Source organism: Oryx dammah, unplaced genomic scaffold, assembly GCF_014754425.2.
Source record: "Oryx dammah isolate SB20612 unplaced genomic scaffold, SCBI_Odam_1.1 HiC_scaffold_3, whole genome shotgun sequence".
NCBI classification, from domain to species: Eukaryota; Metazoa; Chordata; class Mammalia; order Artiodactyla; family Bovidae; genus Oryx; species Oryx dammah.
In genome coordinates this window covers 100894095-100909810 of record NW_024070187.1, presented here as the reverse complement: position 1 = coordinate 100909810, position 15716 = coordinate 100894095, and the positions used below count along the sequence as shown (strand labels likewise).

General features: G+C 41.8%; 1 protein-coding gene and 1 long non-coding RNA gene across 4 annotated transcripts in view; one reads left to right on the top strand and one right to left on the bottom strand.

The window, feature by feature from the left end:
• Nucleotides 1–224: 224 nt before the first annotated feature.
• Nucleotides 225–11577, top strand: LOC120861545. The gene is made up of 2 exons (XR_005720565.1): nt 225–2547; nt 10242–11577. It is a non-coding gene; the product is annotated as an uncharacterized LOC120861545 (long non-coding RNA).
• An 835-nt stretch (nt 11578–12412) lies between these two features.
• The window catches only part of AFF1 (AF4/FMR2 family member 1), a 139946-nt gene continuing 136642 nt past the window's right edge, over nt 12413–15716 (bottom strand). For all 3 annotated transcript variants that reach the window (XM_040237290.1, XM_040237287.1, XM_040237289.1), the window contains one exon: nt 12413–15594. In XM_040237290.1, coding sequence (XP_040093224.1) covers nt 15473–15594 — 122 coding nt within the window. In that variant the 3' untranslated portion in view covers nt 12413–15472. The remainder of the gene's footprint in view (nt 15595–15716) is intronic.

Genomic DNA, 15716 nt, shown 5'->3' with positions numbered 1-15716 from the left:
GAATTAAGTGGTCAGAAATTTTACCAGTGGTGGTGGTTTACTTGCTAAGTTGTCTCCAACTCTTGAGACCCCCATGGACAGTAGCCCACCAGGCTCTTCTGTCCATGGAATTTCCCAGACAGGAATACTGGAGTGGGTTGCCATTCCCTTCTCCAGAGGATCTTCCTGACCTAGGGATTGAACCAAGAGCTTGAACTCGAGTCCCCTGCATTGCAGGTGGATTCTTCTACCACTGAGCCACCAGGTAAGCCCATATAGTACTACATCCCTCTGTGAAACTTATCTGTTGAGTATCTTAGTAGACCTTAAGAAACTTTTTGGTCCCATATATTTGTCATGCCTAAAGTTTTTTCTCAAATTTAAATGGGGAGTTTTAAATTCATAAACTGTAACTTTAAGTTTCCTTGGTATAGCTGTGTCTGTGCTTCTCTTCCCTGAATGTCTCAAGTATGTGATTTTACTATATACACCAGTACCTTTTAACAGCAGTGTGCTAAATCCCTTCAAAATATTGATGTAGATTCAGAAAATATTTGTGTTCTGCCTGAGACTTTGCAACTTTCCTTTGTTTAAAAAAAAAAGTTTCTGCTTTGGCTTTTGGCCAAAAGTAATAAAGTTCCTACTTGACCATAAATTCCCTGATTTCCCCCTATTCGTCTGCAAACAATTATCTTTTTTCCTGTCTGGAGACCAGAGCTCAGGACTGAACGACACAGTGGCTATTTGTACTACATTCTAACACAGTCCTCTAGGTTCCTCCTCCTCGCTTCATTTCTTCATTATGTATGTTAATGCAGTACTGAATCAATGTGCTTTCTTAGGAGCCAGATTGATTGAACTGTAATTCATATGATAAAAAAACCGACCCACTAGGTTTACAATCTATGGTTTAGTAAATACAGAGTTGTGTCAAATCAGGGCTTCCCAGGTGGCACGAGTGGTAAAGAACCTACCTGCCAACACAGGAGACGAATGAGATGTGGATTCGATCCCTGGGTCGGGAAGATCCCCTGGAGGAGGGCATGGCAGCCCACTCCAGTATTCTTGCCTGGAGAATCCCCATGGACAGAGGAGTCTGGTGGCCTACAGTCCATGGTGTCTCAAAGAGTTGGACACAACTGAATTGACTATCACACACGTGCCAACATCACCATAACCCAGATTTAGTTCATTTTCATCATGTTCCCCAAATTTTCACGAGCCCCTCTTGGGGTCAGTCTTCACTCCTTCCCTCTTTTCCTTCCTGCCTCTCACTCAAGGCAACCACTAATATGGTTTCTGTCCATAAACTTGCCTTTTCTGAGTATATCATGTAAGTGAAATCAAACTCTAAATCATTTTGTACCTGTTTCACTTAGCATAATGTTTTGAGGTACATTTCACCTGTACTGTCGTTTTAATACTGGACAGTCTGTCTTACATTGTTCAGCCATTTACCAGTTGATCAGTTTCCAGTTTGGGGCCATCACGCAGCATGCTGCCATGAATGTTAATAAAAGTGTCCATGTGAACATGTTTTCATGTATCTTGGGTGAGTCTACACAAGTGGGGTTGCTGGTTTTTATGGTTGTCCACAGGGGCTGTACTATATTATATTCCCGTCAGTACAGTAGGAAGTTTCTGCTTTCTCATCATCCTCTCCAACACTTTGTCTCTTTGATTACAGCCATTCTTCTGGTGGGTGTGAAGTGGTATCATTGTGATTAAACCAGTGTATTTAACAGCATTTTTTCCCTAAAGGAAATAGTTGTTGGTTTTTCAGTCACTTATTTGTGTCCGACTCTTTGAGACCCCATGGACTGCAGCATGCCAGGCTTCCCTGTCTTTCACTTTTCTTGGAGTTTGCTCAAACTCCTGTCCACTGAGTTGGTGATGCCATCCAGCCATCTCATCTCTGTTGCTCCCTTCTCCTCCTGCCTTCAATCTTTCCCAGCATCAGGGTCTTCTCCAGTGAGTCAGTTCTTCTCATCAGGTGGCTGAAGTACTGGAGCTTCAGTCCTTGCTGTGAATATTCAGGGTTAATTTCCTTTAGGATTGACTGATTTGATCTCACAGTTCCAGGGTCTGTCGAGAGTCTTCTCCAACACCCCAGTCAAAAGCATCAGTGCACTCGGCCTTCTTTATGGTCCAGGGAAGTGGCTGCTCTCTAGTGGTGCATTCCTCACATTACACTTGGGAAAAGGGCATTAATGAGAAGCTTGAACATGCATTTCAGGTTGTGCCTGCACCGTTTAGCTCACTGAGTGCAATTTGGGGCCCAGGTCCAAAATGTTTTCCTAATTACCTTTTTTAATAATCTTCAGAACCTGGCTGTGGCTTTTACTTCATCCCTGGAGGTGCATTATAATCGAGCCAAGTTTTTGTGCTTCTGATCTCATCTACTTTACATACTCAACATCTTGTGGCATAAAGGTTTACACCTGTGGAGTGGCTAATGCCTGTGAAGATGGGGAGGAAAAGGCCAGAGACAGTTCTGTTAACTCGAACTTACCACATCCTTTCAAACGACAGCCAGAGGAATAAACAATTCTTACCAATGGAACGAATGTAAATTGTTTTTAATGAATTGCACACAAATGGAATGTCTGGAGGTTCCTGGTATTTTCAGGTAACACTTTGTAAATATGTCTGTAGAGAGCTGTAAAACTTGAGGAGAATGGGTCTCAGCTGCCCCAGGCTCTTGGGGCTCTCAAGCAATGAGAGCACTAGGCACATTAAAGATCGTGAAGAAATTGAGCTCAGGAAGGAACCTGGCCAGCCATTGGATTAAGGAACATGTATTTGTGAAGTAAAGATGTGGCTTCAGGAAATTAGGGTAGAAGGAACTCTTTGGCCAACCCAGTACATATGTGAAATCTGAAATTTCCCTAACCTCTTAGGCCTTAGCACAGTGCATTTACCCAACAATACATTTTGCTCTCTTGACATGTTTGTAAAATGATCATGTATGTGTCTGTGTGTATAGGTACACACACGTGCACACACATGCCTGAGTACAAAGCAGTAGAAAGCATGATGAATGGGCCGGCCCGCAGCTGATTTACTGCTTCAGCAAATGGAGGCGAGAGGAGAGACCAGACCATCCACCTGTGACACTTGACTGCACAGTAGTTCTACTGTACAGTAAATGAAGCTATGTTATCAATTGGGTGGGTAAGGGGGGATAAGATTTAGGGTAGGTGATACATAATTTATTTGACTTCAGGATACACACTGGATAGGAGGGAAACTGATATTAGAGAATTAAAACAATTTTAAACATGCATCAGAACTTTAAAAATGTGGTCATGAAGGTCACCTTTCAAAGGATTCATATGTGAAAATTTTTATTAATCTGATGTCATCACTGCCAAAACAACTTATGGAGATACTATTATTCTATGAAGACAGTTTTTATCCTCTGCCTTTGCTTTGGAACCAAGTCTGGTGATTTATATGAAGAGTATTGTTTAAGTCTTTCCAGAAAACCTATCATAAAGTAAGTAGGGTTGTGTGTATGTTCTACAATTTTAAAGACTATTTTATAAACTTGTGATCAAGGGTGACAAGTGTGTAGAACCCCACTTTATCCACCCCCACCCTGATGATGATCTTGAAGAACAGTGGTCTTTTAACTCGTTTAATAGGGAAATGTTTGATTATTAATATTTTTACTATGTAGACTTTAGGATACCATTTATTTCAACCCCCCTTTTTTTTTGTTACAGATGAGGAAATAAATATAGTATGCAACATTCAGGTAACTTGACAAGACAGAACATGATAGTGGTTTTGCCTAGACACCGATGAAAGTGAGAGGAGTCCAGCTGGGGCCCAAGATACTCAGAGCCCTCAAAGCCTTCAGTTTCTGAGTTAAAGTTTTATTTGGTCCCTTTACTGTGAAACTTGGGAGGACCCAAGGAGCATTCATGCTGCTGCCTGATATAGCTATTTTATATTTGCTGGTACTTTAACCTTTATAGGTTACTTTACATTGTTCATGACTTTAAAAATCTTAAGCTAATTTCTTTAAGGGTTTATCACATCAAATTTTACTTTTATTATTATTTTTTTAAATTTGGCTGTGCCACTTAACTTATGAGATCTTAGTTCCCTGGCCGTGAAAGGGCAGAGTCCTAACCACTGGAGTACCAGTCCCTATTTCTCTTTATTAAGAAGAAAACCTGTCGATCTCAACAGTCACTGGAGGTATACTGCTGTCTTGACTAGTTCTGGTAAATGGTGAAAATCCACAGGACAACACATACAGCAACATCGGACAAGGTCCCTCCTGTTGCGCTCCTTAAGTTTCTATGACGGCAAGATTCTCAGGACTTCCTGCTTTATAAAACCTAATTCCTGTGCACAATCCAGTTTCTCTGATTGTCTCTAGCAAAATTCAAAAATAGTTAAATGTTAACAGTGTTAGGATACTGGTTGTGGATAACATTTTAAAAGTCATTTCCTTTAGTTCCTTCTAAGCAAAGTTTCTAACTTCAATCAAGATCCGTATCATAACCTGAGTTTCATCTATTACTAGCTGTTTGACCATGGAGAGATGAGCCTAAATCTCATCATCTGTAAAGCATGATAATGAAATGACTATTTACACACCACGGGGCCTCTCTGCTGGACTAGTGGTAAAGAATCCACCTCCCAACCCAGGGGATACGGGTTTGATCCTGGAATATCCCACAGAGCAGCTCTGCCTGTGCACCACAGCCACTGAGCCCACACGTCCTAGAGCCTGTGACGAGAGAAGCCACTGTAATGAGAAGCCTGCTCATTGCAACTAGTGAGAAGCCCCCTCTCGCTGTGTAACCAGAGAAAGCCTGGGGGCAGCAACGAAGACCCAACGCAGCCAAAAAACAAAAATGACTGTGGAAAGTACACAGCACACAAGGTTAACACATCCTGACCATATTTCACTGTCCAGGTCTGCTGTGCAAAAGGGATGGGAAGGTATCATGGATGTAGTGAATGAGAAGAAAAAAGGCTAGGTGGCTCTGCTTTGCTGTAGGGAATTCAGGACCAATACACAGGCATAAGAGGTGTGTTGTCCTCTGCCCAACAGATAAGCTGGCTTATGCCATGCTCTCCAGCTTGAAATAATCTGATCAGTGTAGCCACAGTGGTTGGCTTTAAAATAGCATCTAGGTTAGTGAGTACCACCGAGGGCCAGGACAATAGATGTTTGAATGGAAAAATACCCGATTTGGTTACCTGTCATCTGCATGAAGAGACATGCAGTTCAGAAGGATGTATGCTTTATGCCAATGTGCATTCTGAATGGGTGGGAGAAAAATCTCACAGGGATGAAAGATTACAGTCTTCCCTTGTCTTTCACCTTTATTTAAAATCAAAAGAGCGACTTCCCTGGTGGCCCAGTGGCTAAGATGCCACACTTCCATTGCAACAAGACACAGGCTCAATCCCTGGTCCAGGAACATCCCGGGAAGATCCCACATGCTGAGGAGCAACTAAGCCCGTGGGCCACCTCTGCAACTTCTGAAGCCGCTCACCTCGAGCCAATGCTTGAGAAGCCACCACAGTGAGAAGTCTACATACAGCTGGAGAGTATATCCCACTCGCCACAACTAGGCAAAGCGTGTGCAGCAAAGAAGACCCAGTGAGGGAAGGAAAGAAAACAGGACTAGTCAACTAAGGCACGGGAGTGATGCATCACAGGGAAATCTTAGACTGGGTCCATGTGGGCCACAGAGAAACCTCTGGTGAAATTCATCCTGTACCTCCAGTGGGCTTCACAACTTTGCCAGTACTTTACAGCTTCCAGTTCCATCCAGGATGAATGGCATTTGCTTGGACCAAGTAAGTTTTAAAGATGAATGGAACTTGAAACCCTAAGGACCCATGTCAGTGATGTGAATGGAGTCTCCCTCACTCAGGCATTGGCCCTGGCCTTCAGCGTTAGAAACGATGGGAAATGCTGTAAGTGGCCCATGATGTCTCCGGAGGTACAGGCAACAGGACAGACTTGGGAAGAGTCATGTAATCAAAAACCTAGTCCAAGTTTCTTAATTTACAAATGAGAAGGAAAAGATAATCTCACAGAAATGAAGTAAATATAGGACTACACACTCCACAAAATCAAACACCAAGTGGCCAAATAAGTTTGTGGCACAATGTATTCCCAGAACGCAAATTGAGGTAGTAAAGACTTTTACTTTGCAATCGAAGCGGGCAAGAACATAAGCTCATCCACAGTTGGAATAAGAGCTTTTGGGGAGAAGTGGTTTGGTAACAAATTCTTTAATTGGTCTTTTGACCCAGACATTACCCCTTCCAGAAATTTATCCTGTAGTAACACTTGTAAGTGCTTCCCCGGTGGCTCAGATGGTAAAGTGTCTGCCTGCAATGTGGGAGACCCGGGTTTGATCCCTGGAGAATATCCCCCGGAGAAGGGAATGGCTACCCACACCAGCATTCTTGCCTGGAGAATTCCATGGACAGAGGAGCCTGGTGGGTTACCATCCATGGGATCACAAAGAGTCATGACTGAATGACGAACACACTGGGGTGGCTTGCATGCATAAAGGGATAATGTTTAAGTAAATGATTTACCTTTACTTGCACAATATTCTACACACAAAATGGTTAACATAGAAGACATAAAGTGGGGGAAAGTCTGAATATAATTCATCTAAATTTGTGTTTAAAAATAATGTTTTAAGTGCCCAAAGGTCCTGGGAGGAGATGCATCAGACTTGATGCATCAGACTTGATGGTGGTGTACTCTGGGGAGGAAGGGATAAAGTTGACTTGCTCTTAAAACGTTTTTGCTCTATGTGCTTCTGTGTCATCTGACTATTTGTAAATCAGATTGAAAACAATCTTTTAAAAACTTACAAAATGGGGCTTCCGTGGTGGCTCAGTGGTAAAGAATCTGCCCGCCAACGCAGGGGACATGGATTCGATCCCTGGTCTGGGAAGATCCCACATGCGGGAAGGAACTTAAGCCTGTGCACCGCAACTACTGAGGCTGTTCTGAAGAGCCACAGCTACGGCAGCCTTCGCGCCTAGAGCCCGTGCTCTGCAACGAGAGAAGCCACTGCAGTGAGACGCCTGCGTACACAGAGAGGAGCCCCTGGTCTCCACAACTACAGAAAAGACCTCACACGGCAACAAAAACCCAGCACAGCCAAAAATACATTTAAAAATTCCAAAATGATACTTATGTAGGCTTCGGAGAGCTGCAAAACCACTCTTCCCAGTCACTTATTCCCTTGAGATGCTTGTAAGTCCTCAGTTGTGACCTTGTGTACCAAGTCCTACCTGCAGGAGGAGGACTCTTCAGAGACTACAGAACAAAGATGAGGAAGCAGGGAGTTGAATAGTTAACTAAAGACGTTTTCCTAAAGCCCATGCAACTGAGTACAATTGGTTTTCCAATAGCAGTGTGTACATATGTAGAAATGTATGTGCGTGGGGGGGGCACAGGTGATAATTTACAGGAATATTTAGCAGTGGAGAGATGGAAACCGTAATTGTTTCTGTCTCCCTAGAGATGTTGGGGCTGGGCCCCCGTAGTAGAGAAGGGTGATATAAAGCACTTATTTGAAGCAGGCACATGGTCTTTTCAAGCTATAATAGAACTGTGTTTACGAAGTATTTCAAGGCCCGCCCTCCAGTCTATCCAAAGGGCACAGGTCTTTATTATCAGAGCCTAGATGTCTCGCTAGAGCTTTGGCTTTCAGCTGAGCATGGTCTGTGCAGAAACCACAAACACTGAAAGGAGCCTAAGACAAAACCCGCTAGATGGGTACAGTTATCTAATCACAACCGGAACAGCAGATAAACCTCCAATTATATTTGGGTAAAGACCCGCTGGCCTTCAGAGCTGTTTAAAATGGATTGAAGAGTTTTGAACACCACTTAGGGGTCCTAATTTAAAGCAGCCTGGACTGTGAGAATTCACATTCCCGACAACCATGGCAAATAGTGAACAAATATTCATTTAAATAAGAGGCTCCAAAAGTGCCTAAATACATGAAAAGACAAAAAGACACACAGAGGAGTTTGTATCTTACCTTCAAGTTGCTGCCGGTGATCAGGAGTAGTAAAATTATCTTCCAGTGTCCGGCAAACTGTCCTCACATACCTTGAAATACCAAAAGCAGAAACTGCAAAGACGGTAGAAGCTGGCCTACTTAACACTCAACAAACTTTGTTTAAAAATGGACTGTGAGGGAGACGGTGGGATGATTTGGGAGAATGGCATTGAAACATGTATACTACCATGTAAGAAACGAATCGCTAGTCTAGGTTCGATACAGGATGCTTGGGGCTGGTGCACTGGGATGACCCAGAGAGATGATACGGGGAGGGTGATGGGTGGGGGGGTTCAGGGTTGGGAACTCATGTACACCTGTGGTGGATTCATGTCAATGTATGGCAAAACCAATACAGTATTGTAAAGTAAAAAAAAATAGTTCACTATTTAAAAGCTATAATAAAAACTGCAAAGCAAAAGATAATTGGAGAGAAGTATTAACAACATAGTAAGAGGTTAACATCCTGAATATATATAATAAAAGGAAAAAGATGAATATCCTGGAGGAACAATTTGTTCTTTTTCTTTTTAAACTGCTCAGCATCCTCTTCCTTCATTAATGAAACCCTTCCTAGTGGTGAACTCATTACATGACTTAAAACTTACCCTGTATCTATCCAGCTAGGCTCTTGAACTGGGTCTAGAGTATTGGTCCCATAACCTCTGCACTACAAATGGCAACTTCATTTGTAACGAAAAACATACTCAGCACCATAAGAATGAAAATGTAAATGAAGATATCAGATTCCCCACCGATCAAATTGGGTCACTTTTTCCTTTTCATGTTTTCCAAACATAATAGCCATGGTCAGTAAAGGACCAGATTATCAATGTATGCTAAAACCTCTTAAGTGAAACATGGTTGGTACAGAGAAAAGCCCATATTTATGAGTTTTGGCTATTGTATCCTCACCACAGACTTGAAGTTAGCAACATTAATAGGAGGACACGTGGGGAAAAACAAATCCAAGATGTAGGACATTGGGAGATGCACGCTGATGTTTTTTAGGGGTGAGATATAAGATACATGCACCCATTTTACCTAAAATATGGGGAAGTACTGTTGAATCTGCCCAACTAGCTTGCTTCAGGGATGGCTGTGGAAGCATCCTTTATACTAACTCCAAATTAGAGATAATCTCAGTGTTTAGCAGGGTAGTTGGTATTAAATAAACTGGTTACGAACATACAATGAACAACTACGGAAAATTCGTAATAGACAAGCTATGACGTGGCAAGGTTTTGTGAAAATTCAGACCCATCTTTTAAGGCCTAGTTCTAGCTCTTGTCTGAGCTTCTCTTAATCGGGGCTACATCACCCCCTTTCCCCCCACTTGCCACTGCACACTTACCACCGTCATTGCTGGCTGTCAACTCTACTGTAAGCTTGCCAAGGGTAGGTAGGTCCCTGTTTTTTCACGAGGACTGATAAAAGTAGAGGTCAGCCTAACGTAAGGAAGAACAAAATATCAAAGTAGGAGAGGTGGGTAGCAAGGTCTTTATCGGCGTTCAGTCACCTGTGGGAACACTGTGGTACAGTGAGGGGAAGGAGGACGTTTAGAAAAGCCACCAGTCTGCGTGTTTAAGGCAGAAGCACTAGTCTAAGCACTCAGTACACCATCTAATGTGCTCCTCCCTTGCTAAGTAGATAGCAAATTGGTTTACGTTGATGAGAAAAGCCCAGACAGGTTAACTAGCTTGCCCATGGTCACACAGCAGACCGGAGAGCCAGGATTTGAATTAGCAGTCGTATTTTAGCATGTAGAGGAGTATTCCTTTTGGAGTGGCACGGGGAAAAGAAACCAGATAGCCTTAAGAGTCTTTCCAACATCAACATTCTACAAACATGTCCACCCACAGCCTGCAAACTGTAAAGAGGCCAGTTTGGTCACTTGCACCGGGCAGTTGACGTTAGGATAAGCGGCCTAATACTGGTGGTATCGGCTCGTTTGTGAATGAGATCTTGAAACTAAACTGAACAGAAGGATTCGCTGCCCTCTCCCTGCCCCTTTCCCATTTCAACAAAACATATTGTGAATAAGGGCAAGTTATTCCACATGAGGCTCTCCTGGGCTGTGAGTGGTAACTACCTACAGCAATTTTAGGAATTCCTTTATAATTACAGGCAAAGTGAAAGCACGCATTCCACGCCAATGATTTCTCTAAATTTTTATTAATTTTTTTTTTACAGCTCGATCATCTAATGAAAAGTAAAGAATCTGAAGACGAACAAGTCAATTACATGTTTTTTTTTTAAACAGTAATGAATCCTCATTACAGAGAACAATAAACAAAAGATCTGTGGCACATTATCTTTGGAAAGATCTTTTGCAAATTTTTTTTCTAAAAAAAAAAAAAAAACACAACTATAATTCTCACAGATCACTTATGTCTCTTTCAAAGGACTATACAAGGCAGCTAAATTTTATTCACAAAATCCCCATGTCGCAGTTCCATTGCCGAAGTAGATAAAACACATAGAGTCCTCCTTTTCTCTGTGTTGCACAACTTCCCATTGGGCACATCACTGCTTCCCTATCCTACGTACAAAATCACTGTGTGGACTAGATAGCTGGCACCTTATTACACAATAATTAAAGAAAAGTTCATATTATTTTAGAGATAGACCAGTGATCTTCATTGATCGACTGGACGATTTATTCTTTTTTAAACAATTTTAATAATACCAAGATTTGACTTTCCTCTAATGTTACAAGAAAGCAAAAAATATATAATATAATATATAATGGTAATAAATTAAAAAAAGAAAAGGCAACCCTGCTCAGGTATCATCCAAAACATGATCACATTCAGAAGAAAAACACACACACATGATTTGGGACACACGTGTACACACACACACACCAACATAAAGTGTACACTTCATATCTGAGGAGGGGGTGTGCCGTCTTAACAATACATGTTGATGGCCTGAACAAAAGGCGGATCCTGCCTTCTGTCATTAAACAAAAGTTAATTAACAAAAGTTAATACTGCCTGTATTAAGCATCGCTTCAACATCTACTTTTGAGCAAAGCAAGTTACCTTGCTTAGGTCGGCCACTGCCTGGTCTGACCAGCGCAGCATGGCCAGCCTCAGTGGTCTTACGCCCTTGTCTTTTCAGGCCGACAGAGTAATAATATCTTGGCTCCCAGGGGGCTCTAAGTTTCCTGCCTGTCCTCTTGGGCAGAGAAATAAAGGAAACTTCTCAACCCATCACAGTACCTGTTGCTATCCAGCACACCAAGGAACAGAATATAATGTCTTTCACTGGGACAGTGGGAAATTTACAGCCACCTTAAGAGACGTGGTAGATGGTGCTTGTCAACTCCTCATAAATAAGAACTAATCAACATGGCCAGTGATCACAATTCATTCCCAGATTTTTGGTGACTGACACAGGGGATTGAATAGTTGAAGTTTATATGGTAGAAATACCACTTGTCACGTTTGTTGGAAAATCCCCTACACCACTCTGCCACTCCACCTCCTCCCACCAACAAAACGACAAAAGAAAACTATAGGGGAAAAAAAATCCACAAATTCTAAGTAGAACCAAAAACAAAAGAGGCAACTCACTACAGAAAGGGAAAAAGGGACCAAGTACTGCTCTCGCCCTGACGCCCTCCCTGCCCCCACCACAATGAACGTGTCTCTGTGCTTGTGTTTCTAAAAGGCAGCCAAATAGTCCAGCAACATTTAAATACTGCTGATCGGCAGTAAAGAGTTTAATAGATGGAGTAACAATGTTTTTCACAGATTTTGTGTAGTGTCTGGGAAAATAAATCCTTGAGCAAAAAGTAGACTCTGGTGGGAGGTAAGGAATCAGAGCCTGATTTGATTCATTTACATAAAAGATGCGCAAATACACCTCCAACTTTATGAGAACAGAAGAGAAAAAGGTGCAAATCCCACCTGATGTCTCTTAAAGCCTTGGCAAAATGAATACAGCATTATTCCAAAATTCGGTTCGGTCAACAAAGGCACAATAAATATATCCAATTCAGCCAGCCTCTTATTCTCTGTATGCATGTCCACACACACATTTCCTTTCGTATATTAGAGATAAAGAGTTCTGTTCATTCTGGAGGGCACAATGGTTTTTTTTTTTTGCTTCTAAAAATTATTGAACAGGGATCACAAAATAGTAAGTTCTTGATCCTACTAACATTAATATTTGAGGTACCAATTATTTTTAGCCAGAAAGGGGTAGTTTGTAAGCTTCTAAACATCCCAAGATTGGGAACTAAAGGACACAGAATGAGGAAGATAAATGTGGTCCAATTTGTCTTGGGGAAATAGTTAAACATTTTGGTCAAAAACAGATAGTAAAATAAAGGTCCTTTTGTTTTAAAAACAAAAAAAAGATGCTTTTTCCATTCAGTATTGAGGTTAAATCGTAGCATCAGATAAGCCATCCTTCTGCTGTAGCTCTACTCCTGGTAATATGCCAGGTGGACCCTCCAGTCTTCTACCATAGATGGCACACGGCCAACGTTTTCACATTCTTAACCCAGTGTAATTTGGTAAATTTCAGGGAAATGTCTTTCATTGTTTATCAGGGCCCTCAGTCTGGCTAAAACCTTAAATTCAGTGATTCACATTTTAATTATCTCCAGGAAGGACAGAAACATTGAACATTTTATAAGTAAAACAGTGTTCTTCCATTTCCTAGTAAAGATTGACAGACATACATACATACACACACATACAAACACGAAACTGTAGTGCCAAAGGCAAAATTTTTACACTCTATTTTCACGCAAGATGTTCTGCATTTGCCTCACTGTGAAGTGTGTACTATTGTGGTTATGAGAACTTCATATATTCAAAGGCTTGATTTTATAATCTTCAATTATATACTGCAGTACAAATTTTGCCTTTGGGAAATTAAGCATGCAATGAAAAAGTGCATATGACTTAAAAATCCTTTAGGTTTCTATATACAACTGTAACAGTGAAAAGACATTATGAACATTAAGGATTCATCGGCCACAACCCTTTTACATATTCTATTTTAAAAGTTGCCATTAAGAATTCTTTTGGATACAATGCATGTTGCAGTTAAGAATCAGAAATACTCCATGATCAAAATAGTACAAACTGATCTCTGCAAGGGACAAATAAAATCTTCATATAAAGGTCAGGGTGGAAAAGACACACACAGAATAAGGCCGCTGAAAAAGCAATCGCCTCTTCTAGAAATGGCTGGGAAATTGACTTGGAAATGTCTTCAGTTCGGGGGCACTCGGCTCCTGACGAGACACACACACACTCGGCGTGGTCTGCATAGATCAGAGCCTGTCTTTAGGAACACACCCTTCCATACTGACAGGTGGCTTGTCCTGGGGAGTGATGGGGTGAAGGGGCCAGAAATGACCAAGGGAGTAAGAGGGGAAAGAAGGTATTTAGTAACCACAGAAGCCTGATTCTGGTGTCTCGTCTCCTACACAGAAGAGATGGATACTCAGTGACGCACGCACACGACCTTCCAGGCCATTACTGTTCATGTAACAGGCTGCTTTTTAAACAAGCTCAAAAAGGACCATGGCTCTGCCTTAGAGCAGCAACAGATGACATCGGTCCATGAAGATCGCGCATCAGTTATTACTGCCGCTGTAATTCTCCTGTTCTAACCTAAGCTGGCCATAACCGAAGAACAGGCTGGATAATAAACGACATGGAAGGAACAGCTTCACACAAACAATTTATATTGTGAAAAATAAACATCACTCCCGTCTTCTGTACATCCCTTTTACATAGTTATCAAATGACCAAGAAAGTTCTTACATTCATCGTATGGACTTTAGACCTCTTCATTATAAATAAAGATGGCACGCCTTTCTTCACTAATAAATAAACATGACGACGTCCAACACGCTTGGGAGGAAACAACACGCAGGGGAGTGGAATGGGATGAAGGAAGAAAAAAAAAAACCACTCCTCAATTGTAATACATGCGCAAATTCTACTTCTAAAAGGGATAAAAAGAATTAGCTTCTAAAAATACTACATTCATAATAATGCTTCCAATAATAACCCTCAAAGTTTCAATGAAAAAAAAAAATCTGTGCTTATGGATACGTGGGAATTCTGGGGTTTATTTTTGTTCTTTTTTTTTCCCCCCACTTTTAGGTCATTCAAAATAAACTTGGCTTATGTATAGAATCTGGCAAAAACAACTGATAGGAAGGCCACAGATCCTCTTCAGTCTAATCAAATCCAGTTGACAGTGTGCACTCTGGAGTGAAGGCATGCGGTGACTTTATTATTATTATTATTTTTTAAGTCTAATTAACTACCCCAAATCTCCACAGCCTCTCAGGGAGTTAATTTCCGCTAGACAAAAACAATCAAGGGCTCTCAAAGTCTAGTTTTGCTATAAATATAAAGTAATTCGTAGCAGAAAAATATAGCCTTTCTAAGAAGGAGATTTCCTTTTTCTTTGTTCGCTGACAAAACTCTGAGTCGGTTAGACAACATAAGTTTCCACATAACTAGGCCACAGAGCAGCACCTCAAAATCCAGCTCTACGTCACAAAAATTAAGAAGCATTTCAACCCTCTGGTCACGGGTAAGTGCTGGTTCCCTTCTTCCCCAAAGTAGAAAATGCAGAATACAGTCAACGTGACTGCTTTTCACTGGAGCAGGGGACAGGAACGGCGGCACCAGGCCCTCCGCAGCACGCAGCACACGGAGATGCGGGTGGTGATGGGGGTGGAGATGCGGGCGGAGAGGCAGACGCTGTAGCTCCCGCAGGGCCGCCTTCCAGCACAGGAGCGGAGAACTCGGAGCTGGGCTGCACGGGCAGTGTCCAGGCAACTTTGTATATTAGGACAATACCTGGTATTATCAGAGCCACTGTTCACTGGCAGAAAGGCGGGTATAGCGGAGTCCTCCACAACTCATGTTTTATAGATGACCATTAGAATTTATTAAACAAATACTCCCCCCACAACTTAAAAAAATCAAATTACCCACAAAGCCCTACACCACAACTCACTGATTTAAAAAAAAAATTTTTCCTTCTGGGAAGGAACTAATGTGGCTACTGAGATGATGTGAATTTGATTTCAGAGTTGAAATTGCTTCTCATTTCATTCGCATCCTGCTGGTTAAAAAAAAAATGGAAATGTTTCTAGACCAAGAATACGCCCACTCAGGCTACATTGCACTTCCATCCTTTAGTTAGGAAAGGCAAGATCATCGCTCAGGCCAGCCTCCTTCCTCTCTGCTTCTGCAAAACCATCCTGTCCAACCAACGATTCCATAGTTCTCGAGTTTCAGTGAACAAAGGTCCTGGCCATCTCATGGTGCTTCTCTTCTTGAGTTTGGTATTCTAAAGAGACAAATGTCTGGACTGTTTTGAGGCTTCCAATGTGCAAAATAGTTCCCAAGGCATCGAATCCACCTGGGCCTCCGTTAAGGTGTTTTGGTTACTTGTTTTAGCCGCTGGAAACCCTGTCTTGTATAGTGCACCAGATCCATCAAACTGCTGTTGAGGGCCAGCGCGCACACACTTGTGCTGAGCTGAGCAAAGAATTCTGCGAACAAAGCAAACCCAAAACCACGTAAACACACTCGCACAGGCAAAAATAAAAACATAAAAAGTCAAAGAAGTCAAGGTTCCAGAAACTTGATCCCCACAGTACTCTGTACTTTTCTA